Source organism: Echeneis naucrates, chromosome 1, assembly GCF_900963305.1.
Source record: "Echeneis naucrates chromosome 1, fEcheNa1.1, whole genome shotgun sequence".
Lineage (NCBI taxonomy): Eukaryota > Metazoa > Chordata > Actinopteri > Carangiformes > Echeneidae > Echeneis > Echeneis naucrates.
In genome coordinates, this window is record NC_042511.1 from 12,660,870 (window position 1) to 12,671,495 (window position 10,626).

The 10,626-nt window shown below is 42.3% G+C and overlaps 1 protein-coding gene across 2 annotated transcripts; it reads left to right on the plus strand.

Annotated features, from left to right (window-relative positions):
• The first annotated feature begins 3,429 nt into the window (after positions 1–3,429).
• On the plus strand, positions 3,430–5,879 carry LOC115047520 (fibroblast growth factor 20-like). Of its 2 annotated transcripts, XM_029508511.1 has the most exons (4): positions 3,430–3,748; positions 3,782–3,947; positions 4,795–4,898; positions 5,088–5,879. In XM_029508511.1, exons 1-4 carry the CDS (start codon positions 3,617–3,619, stop codon positions 5,331–5,333), a joined length of 648 nt encoding a protein of 215 aa, XP_029364371.1. In that variant the 5' UTR covers positions 3,430–3,616; the 3' UTR covers positions 5,334–5,879. The 2 variants fall into 2 exon arrangements, with proteins under 2 accessions (XP_029364371.1, XP_029364361.1); XM_029508501.1 differs by having other exon boundaries at positions 3,430–3,947.
• Positions 5,880–10,626: the final 4,747 nt, after the last annotated feature.

The window sequence follows — 10,626 nt, forward strand, 5'->3', positions numbered from 1 at the left end:
ACTGACTCTATGCAAAATTTAGCAATCACATTCAAAACAACTCGACAAGCAATTTTCGTTGATTGTGTTTCAACCCCAATATCTCACAGCAGTATAATACTAACTGTAATTGATATGACAGTCATCTACACGACATAAACTGTTATGCGGTGATTATTAAATGACAAACACCATGGACATTTGTCAATCTCCACATTTCATTGAGGGTCAGTGTGGTATCAAGTTTCTAGAGCAAGGTGCAGGATCAAACCAACCAGTGGAGAGCAGATATCAAAAGAATATCAAAGATAAACTCTTCATTTAAGTCTCACACGTATGACTACTGCTAACCTGATGGGGCTTTTCTTATGACTTTGATGCTGAGAGAATAAAGTAGAGACATCTAATAGATGGGCCTGTCACCTGTTCACACATGAAGCACGATGGATCACTCTAGCCTGTAAGCTCCATTTAGCCAAAAGTTGAAAATAGATCAAACATTGATTCTCAAAACCCCTCAGTAATCAACCCTTTAAAGGACAAAGCACAACAATTAAGCCTTTAATTTATTCCTTTGGTTTCTATTTTATTCATAAACCAAGTTTCATTGGTCTATTACAATTGCTAATCCTTGCAAAAGATTCTTTAACTGATTGATTGATGGATATTAATAATTCAAAGATGCAGCTGACCTGTAAAAGATCGTTAAATGTAAATGTCATCAACACCAACATTAGCATCTTTGACAGAGATTGAGTTTTGTAGCATAAAATCTAGCCATTTGAAATATTAGAGGTCCAAACTGAGAGAAAAAAAAGACCATTCACAGCTTATGTAAACACACTTGTGTCTCGAAATAAGACCAAAAAAGAAAAAAAATTGTGTCCTATTAATTTCCTATCCAAAAGTTTAAATGATGGTGAAATCAAGCAGGCCTATATTCTGATATGGCCGTGCTGAGACTTGGTTAGTTTCTCCCGACCTGGGTTTAACCTCGAGGCAACTTATTCAGTTATTCCATTATCCAGGCTTTCGATTAGGTTGTAATTTCTTTGTGTGTGTCATATGTGTGTATGTGTGGGTGGGTGCAGGGAAGGGGGTGTAACCATAGCAGGGGGGGGGGCACATCCCCCTCCTTCCCATTCCCCTCCTCTATGGTCACTTTGGTGGCTGGGTGGTTGGCCTCAGTATACTTGCCATGCAACAACCCGAGCAGCAAACTTCCAAAAAATGTATTCCAAAGCTTACCATCTGACCCTGGGAAAGGCTCACTTGCACCTTGTACAGAGGGTTAGGGTTATCGCTGCCTGGTTGATGCATCAAGATCCAATCAGCCCGGAGGTGATTCCTATTGATCCAGATTCTTAAAAAAAAGTTTATTTTTGCTGGTCATGAATACTAATAAATCGAGGGACAGGATGCACATAAGCACACAATGTTAATCTGTATGTTTTACAAACACACACACCCTTAATACATTTATTTTGCAAAACATAAAATGTGATTCCTGTCATGCTGCAGAAATGAACATGAGCACAAAATGGCATGCACACAGCGACCAACACCTCTGCACCTTCATCTCATTTATCAACGAGACTCCCAAGGGAGGGGGCAGCTGTGTGCGCTCGTGCACGTTTGGGCGCGAGTCTGTAGGACCCAGCTACCAAAATCAATGGCATATAGGCAGGGACATGGGCCACTATGCCCCAGGATGAGCTCAAAGCAGCCCCAATCAGCCACTGAGACTGCAGTTTGAGCCCCGTGGCCGTTCAGCTCAGATCCCAATATGTGAAGTAGTATTTTGATTTCTGCCCACAATTTGGGGCAGAGGCATTAAATTCAGGGAAAACAAAAAGACAAGCTTGTGACTTGATTGACTCATCCAATGTGTAATGACTGTCAGTGTGTTTAATATCTGAACTCCATATTTTCTAACGAAATGACTGATGTTGAGATTTGCTATTTTTTCCCTGCCAGTGACGTATAACGCCATTGATAATCCTTATTCTGGAATAACACCAAATGCATTTTGTGGCACATATTAACTGATTATTAAATATCAGATGTTCATCTTGTGCGCCCTCTTTGGAATATGTTTAAAGTGATGATCAATGAAAAGACCCAAAGGTTCAACGACCTGTGTTTGTTTACATAACGAATGAACAGCTCCTCTTTTTTTTCTGAAGTGCTTCAAGTGTCAAGTGTCAGGGTATTTTCTAAGCTTTCAGTTCAAACAGGTATATTCCCCTCTTCTGGTTATTATTGCCTGATCCCCTTACAAGATCCTCGCACTTTGAAGCCTCTGTGGCTCTTTGATTCGCCTTTTAAGACCACAATTAAGGATATACGGGCTCCCGTGCTGTTCAAAGCATCTTAGAAAGATCAATGAAGGGATTGACAGCCAAGTGATGTCGTTTGCACAGGTGTGTGTGGGTGCGTGCGGTGCGACTGTGTGTGTATATGTGTGTTTGTGTCTGTGAGCGTTACATAAAACAGGGGCAATAAATCAACACTGGAGTGAGAAAATTACGCAAATGGGGGCTTTCCTCCCTCTGCAGCCGCACCTGAGTCATTTCGACATGGGGGCGTGGGGCTGTAAAGCGTTTAGGGTTAATGGCAATATCACTTTCATGGTGTTTGACATACGTACATACACACACGCACACACACACACACACACACACACACACACACACACACACACGTTCTCTTCGCGTCAACACAAGTTGTTGCGGAGTTGCGCACACACACTTTTTGCTGGCAGGTATCCGCAGTGCTGACGTGCCAAATAAGCAATATGACATTGAATCTATAGCTTGGGGGGGGGGGGACTGCCGTGCAGCTGGAGGGGAGCATGGGAAATAAGCCTGCCGGGCCGATTGTTAATGGTTAGTTTTTAATTTCCCTCTCCAAGTCCCTGCGCTCTCGGCGCTGAAACTGAACATCAAAGGTGAGGCAGGGGAGCGGAGAGCTCGGGGATGAAGGGGCTCCGTTTCAAACAGGAACCCAGATGAGCCATAAAGGGAGGAGATCGGGGCGTTATTTGCATCAAGAGGCAACTTGGGGTGAGTATCTATCGCGGAGTTGCGCCTTATAAAGGTTCGATGGTGTGCTGGTCTGACTGCGTTACATCCTGCTGCTGGAGGAGCTGAGGCAGCAAAGCGTGCCGCAGATATACGAGGCTGAGGTGAATCAAGGAGGATACCAAAGAGAGAGAGAGAGAGAGAGAGAGGGAGGGAGGAAAAGTCTGATGTGCACCGGAGCAAAGGGGAGTATCCCGAGGTGAAGAGGGGAGAGAGGGAGCGCACAGGAGAGGAAAGGAGAGGGGGATAAATAGCAGAGGAGAGGAGGAGAAGGGATCAGGATCAGGATCAGGCAGATGCAGAAGGGGATACCTGCATCTACGAAGATAACGAGGGAGTTTCATCTCAGTTAGACGACAGTCTCATTGCTGGTGCTGTGACTGCGCCAAAACGCGCGCTCTTTGGGGATTTTCTCCGCCTGCGCATCCAACTTTTCCTCTTTTTCCCGGACCGACCGGCGGAGCCCCGCTGCGGATCAGGCTCCCTGCTCATCATCCGGATCTCCGCTCGGATCTCCTCGCGCAGCAAACCGTGGTTGGCCGTCCTTATCTGTGATGGGGGCAGCGGCCGAGGTCGGGAGCTTTTCCAACGGATTTCTGGACAGCTTTGGCCCGGGGGTTGCCGCTTCGGCTCCCGTTGGCTCTCATTTCGTTCTCACCCCAGCCGGGGCGGCGGACTACAACTCGGTTACCGGACTGATGGGGGGACAGGGGCAGCAGCAGGAGCACCTAGTGTCCGCGGAGAGGCTGTCCCGGAGCCTGGCGGACCTCAGCCATCTGAAGGGGATTCTGAGGCGGCGGCAGCTCTACTGCAGGACCGGATTCCACCTGGAGATTCGGCCGGACGGCACCGTGCAGGGCACCAGGAAGGACCACAGCAGATTCGGTACGGACAAGTCAACAATTCAACCTATTACATATAGACTATTCATCAGTTATTGTTATTATTATTATTGTTATTATTATTATTATTATTATTATTATTATTATTATTATTATTATTATTATTATTATTATTATTATTATTATTATTATTGTTGTTGTTGTTGTACTTGTAGCAGAATAATAATTACATGTCGGTCATTTGGAATTTATCATGTTGACTATTATAAACTAATATTTCCTAGACAGGTCATTGAAAAACACACACACACGTACACATATACACTTATGGTAATGGCAGCTGATCCTAACTTATAGTGCTTGGTGCTACTGGTAGACGTTGTAATGTACTCAACGAAAACCATTTGTTTTAGGACAAATACACTTTCCAGGTCGGACAGTTGTTGAAATGTTTTATGTTTGCACATTCTTAACACATTTCTTCTTTGAGATTAGATAGAAAGCTTTTGCTTGCTTATCAGCATAAGCACCTACAGATCAAAAGTATACCTCTTTTAGTGCCACACGGCTCTACCACTTCTGGCTCTTGAATTATTCCATCTGAGAGTTAGATGTAACTTGCTGAAGGCCATTCCAGACACCCAGCCTTACTTACTGTCAGAGTCAGCTGGTGTGCAATCTTGCATTGAATGCTGGTAGATCAGCGATCAGATTCATTTGGTGGATCTAAAATATTTCATCTAATATAGTGTATAAATGTATGTCCTTTACAGGCTCAACGCCATGATAAGGCTGCTAGAAGTCATGCTTACAGTGTTTCGAACGAGTTGGAAATGACTTCCTGTACAATGCTCTTGTCAGTAATGTAGTGTGATGTGATGTATGTGCAGGTATTCTGGAGTTCATCAGTCTTGCTGTGGGATTGGTCAGCATCAGAGGGGTGGACAGTGGCCTCTACCTTGCCATGAACAGCAAAGGAGAACTCTACGGTTCGGTGAGTACACACATAATGAAAAAACTAAAGCACTGGAATTCATTCACACACGAATACCTCAAAATATAGTGAATGCTAATATTGTACATATATATACATATATGAGGAATAGTCTGGTGCCAGCTCGTGGCACATTTTTCAGTATAAAATTAAAATTTCCCTTTTCTCTGGCTGTCTATCTTTCTGCAGGAGAAATTGTCAGCAGAGTGTGTTTTCAGGGAGCAATTTGAAGAAAACTGGTACAACACTTACTCCTCGAACATCTACCGGCATGGAGAAAAAGGTGCATTTTACTTTGTTGCTCTGAACAAAGATGGTACATCCCGAGACGGAACAAGATCAAGGAGACATCAGAGGTTCACTCACTTCTTACCGCGGCCGGTTGACCCGGATAGAGTACCGGAGCTGTACAGGGACATCCTGGGCCAGAGCTGAGACTGAGAGGGTGCTCCTTTGTACCTGTCAGAGCTGAAAAGCAAACCACGTGCAACAACGTACCCCGATCTTCCCGTTGAGGAAGATGGGAGATCTTGTTGGTCTTGACAAAGCAGGATCATAAAATGTGCACCAAATCAACACTCCCCATCGCTGGAACAGAGTAAGGAAGCAGACCTTCTTTAAACCAGACTGACCGTGGAGTTTGACTGAGCATCAAGGATCTTCTGTGGAAAATGTGAAAGTCCCTTGACAGACACAGACGCTACTTTGACCCTTTTACTGGCCTATGCAACGGCCCTGGTGGCCAAACAGACATTCTATGGATTTCCTTTCAGTTTCCACAAATAAATCAAGCAACCTGCTCGCCCAAACTGCATGTTCAAGAGGACAAAAGTGTGGAACTCAAAACTGAGATTAACAACAGGCTACTAATAGCTTTTTTATTTTTTACTGCTGTGGCTGATAAGGCTTGTAATTTTTGTTGTTTTCAGTAGGGCTTTTTATGTTATTCTCAACACTACTGTGGCTGCTACGTAAACCACTTATTAAAATGCAAAATCCAGTGTACAGAGTGGCTGGTTTACACTAAAAAGGTAGTTTCAAGCACTGGACGGCAGTCATGTTTGTTCTGGGAAGCAGGTCCATATCATGCTGACATTTGTCAACATGGATAAATTCTCCAAAAACATAACACTGCTCAGAAAATGGGACTTTTCTTGCATGAGGAATAAGAGAATAGCTCTGGAGGCGTTTTGTGTGGACCTCTTCTTTGGCGTCCTGTGGCAGAACACTGGTTGTTCTGGTCGAACTCGGGAGACTCAGCTTCGAAGGAACTCAGCTGTTCTCCCACTGAATGCACCGAACAGACACAGACAGCTTTACAAACATGTTGACTGACAGATTTTATTCTTATTTATGAGGTTTTGGTACGTAGGACACACAGTATATTTATTTCATATATTTATTTATTTTGAGAATATATTTTTACAGGTATGAGATAAAATAAAAAAAATATCCAGAGCAAAAGCATGAGATCCTATTCTTTTTTGTTGTTTGTTGTTGTTTTTTTTTTTGGATCATCTCAGCATCTACTTTTACTTTGAATTCTCATTGTGTTATTGACTTTACTCATAAACAGATCCATAAAATGATAATTTAGCTAGAAATCAGTCACATGAATCATTAATAAAAATAATTTTTTTCATATGTTGAAATCGCAAAGTTTCATAAAAATAAACATAGATAAAATTGTACAACACTTGATCATTTATCAGGGGCCTGTGTCGCTAACCTTAAAGCTGGCATCCAAAAGAGTGAAAAGGTTGAAAGTAGCACTTTGATAATTTTGTGTTCTCTGTTAAAGATGGATAAAAAAAGTATTTACAGCAGAGGCGGTTATTCGCTGATTAGTATTAGTATATCAAAAATAGAACAATTCCCAGAATACAACTTAATAGCATCTTTTATTTGCCAATTAGCTTTTACCTCCAAACCTCAGTTTTTTATTAAATATTTAGAATTAAAACAGACAATACATAGCTGTTGTATGTGGGGCTGCTAGACTGCCTTGTGAAATCACTGGAGTACTAATAGAATAATATCAATAGATGGCACGAACCTCAAGATGTACAGTGGCCCGGCTATATAAAGCTCCTCAAGAGCAGCACATCCTCATACACACATATGCATCCTGGGTCAGGAGCGGCATCACCAAGAGATACTTCAGAACGATTATGAGCTCCTGTACCTAACAATTAAAATACTTCTCCAAACTGAAAGTCTGAGTGGGTCCATGCCCATCCAAATTTGCAAAAATATTGCTCAGATCTAAAATTATTAGTGCAAGTAGCTATTAGTACTGTAGATATTGTTGCTGAAAAGGGCTGTGGGCTGCCCATACAGCAACATTGTTAAAACTTATCATAATACTACAACATGCGTAGCTCATAGCACTAATAACATCTAATAAAGATGGAAACCCAGGTTGCATCCTTTACTTTGTCTCCCGCCTTTGTTTCCTACACCTATAGACCTTTCTGAGACCACGAACGCATTGTGATAAAGTTCGTCATGATAAAGTTTACTTTCAATTGTTGGCCTCTGAAGACTAGCTATTATACTGATGTAACAACTATTAAATTAGAGACTTCTCCATATGTTTGCTTAACCATATGTTAACCCTAACCCTTTGCATATCGAAACATCCAAAACATTCCCCTATCATTCTTTAATCATTTAACGAGAGGCACGAAATGAATGTATTACTTTCATAGGAAACAATAAAAGTTTTTTTCCAAATTCTGTTCCAAAGGTCTTCTGCATTTTTGTGCTTCCAAATTGTTATTGTGGACTGTTGCCATTGTTAAAATTGTTGCCAGCGAGGTTCAACTAAAACAAGACAGACTAATGGGGAAGGAGGAGAAAAATAAAATGAAGTCATCAATGTGAAGAGACAGCACGTGCTGGCTCTGACAGACACTGCAATTAGACAAATGACTGGCAGGACGAGTGATCTGCTGCACTCTTTCATCCTCCCCTTCATCATCCCTTCATCTCTCCCTTCGTCTGCTGGGTCGAGCGAGTCATCCCTTGTTCTTATGACACTTGAGACTGAATTGGGCAGATGTCACTGACGTATAGGTTAAAGAAAGCCCGGGAAGTGGATGGACTGAAATAAAAAATGTAGCAGAGAATGACGAATGAGAAAGACAACAGTGCAGCATATCTGATTTCTAGCCTATTGTAGACACGTAAATACAACTGAAGCCACTGTTTGCATAATATTTTGAGTTTTCAAGCATTAAGTTATATTGAGCCGGTCGGTCTTGGACTATCTATTAAGTATTTGTTCTGGAGCTTTATGCCACAAATACTCTCAGCAGTTGGAGGTTTTACATTTGTGGAAATGTAAATGTTTCATTTTCTATTTGAGCACTACTGAGCACTACATTTTAGTCCAAAGTTGACATTAACTTGGCGTTGAATACGGCAGAAAACAAAATATAGCATCAATTATTTAACACACACAGACATTCTGCCTGCATACAACTAATCTTTTATAAGAAATATAACAACTGAATCCCACTTTCTATAAATTAATGATTATTCACAACCCTTGGGTTAAGTTTTGGAAAGGTCAGATGGCCATTCTTTGGTTTAATACAAAAACATTTTCGCAGTAATTTAAGACTCAATCCTGAAGCTTTTAACATTTAGATATTTATAGGTGATTTTTGCAAGCTTCAGGTTGAAACCCTTCTTCATGGCCGACTACACTGACTCAGTGCTGGAAAGTGACAAGATGGGCCAGTGTTAGCATACCGTAAGTCAGCACCAGACCTGGGTCATCCCAATAACACGAATAAATAGGCTGTTAATGCCCTGGATCTGTAAGAGCTTGGTCATGGGCAGGCACAAAAAATACCTTATGTTTCTCCACAATTATCACACGATGTTGAGACTAATCATTCAAGCATGACAAGGTTGGATAATGATGAAGATGAAGGTAACACTGGTTAAAACTGGACTAACTATAATTGATTAAGCAGAGTTCAGTTGCTTGTTCGTGTTTTGAATTACTTTGGCACAATTGAAGCCCTTTTCACATGGGACTAGAATTATATGAGGATCACGTGAGATTTAGAGATTTATCCCCATATATCTTTGTTCTACTTAGTACAGGCTGATTCTCAAACAGGGTGAATGGGATTGTGTGAGCGAAGTAAATACTTGGACCCCCATCTGTGGGGATAGGAACAAAAAGGCTCGACAAAGCCATGATGACCTTGAAGCACAGGTCAGCATGGGGCCTACACTAGTCTGATGCTGAAGAAGCGCCTAATCTGTCATATCTGTCTTGATGTTGTTTTATTTCCCCAGCTGCATTTCATATCTGCCCTGTGAAGGCTGGTGCCAGCATACAGGCTCACCGGCTCTGTAACATGTTTCAGGTGAAATTACACAATGCTTTGGTTCACATCTGCCCAATGATACAGGCCAGAGCATGGCTACATTGTGTCTAGTTAGGACGTGGCTTGTGGTGGATTTAATCTTCGGATATGGGTGTACTGAGAAGAGGAGATCAGAAAGACACCACCTGAGTACCAGCATATGTATTCTGAGCCAGAGTGTCAGACAGGGAGACAGAGAGAGTGAGAAAATCAGCCAGGAGAGATATGGCATGAAAGTTTGTAAGAAACAGGTGGCTTTCTGTGGGGAGGAATTAGAGAAAAAGGCTGTATGTGGGTTCTTAGTGTTGCTGGCCTGTCAGCCTGAAATCTTCCTTTGAAGTGTGTGTGTGTGTGTGTGTGTGTGTGTTTGCAGGAGGGGGTGCATGTTTATGTGAGTCAGTGACTGCATAGATTCATGTCAGCACAACGTCTGTGTGTGTGTGTGTGTGTGTGTGTGATCTGTGAATCTGTGTGAAGGTAAGCCAGGGGTTCTCCTGTCTTGAGGGCTGTCTGACTGATGTGTGAAGGCCCATGTGTGTGTTTATGTGTGCTGTGCCTTGCCTCTCCGCTCTCTGTCTGTCCTCTCTGGGGTTTTCCATTAACCGGTTAGATCTCCACTGCTGGATCCAGCAGCTAATGGTCCATGCGCAGATAACTAGTGCAAAGCAAGAGAAAAATGGAAAACTGCTGCTGAAGCTCTCTTGTTATTCCTCTCCTCATAACATTGCGCAAATAGCTCCTTTGGATTACTTGTTCCCTCTATTTAGTTGTGTAGACTGGTAACATGTTTTTTTGATTTTGCATGTGAAATATAGTCATGACAGTGACGCTAACAACAGTCTGTGTGTGTGTGTGTGTGTGTGTGGTCTTTTTGTTTTTCTCAGCAGACAGGTGTAGAAGTCAGTGATCTCTGCTGGTACGTTCCTATGGCTGGTGGAGTCCACACAGGTGTTCTTCCTGCAGTCCTCAACGTGCGCGCTCTTATGACATGCGTCCACCATCTGTCATCACTTTTCTGTGCCTGAGATTAATGGTGCAGTGGGAGTGACTCAGCTGTGGTGAATTCACACAAGAAAAAACTGTGGCTTTCACAAATATTTTCACCTACTCGACAGCTCTGAACTCACACAAATGGCAGATGACTAAGAAATGATTTCAACTATGACATACTGTTCTCAGCAGCTCCATTTCTAAGAAACTGATCTAATAAACCCACAATATCAGGTCCTGTGAGGTCCACACAGCAGTTCAGCATCTTTCCAGTCATTGGTGAGATTTTACTGTTTTATCTCACAGCCGTCAGATCAATATTAAAATCCCTCTCTATGCGAATGGTCTAG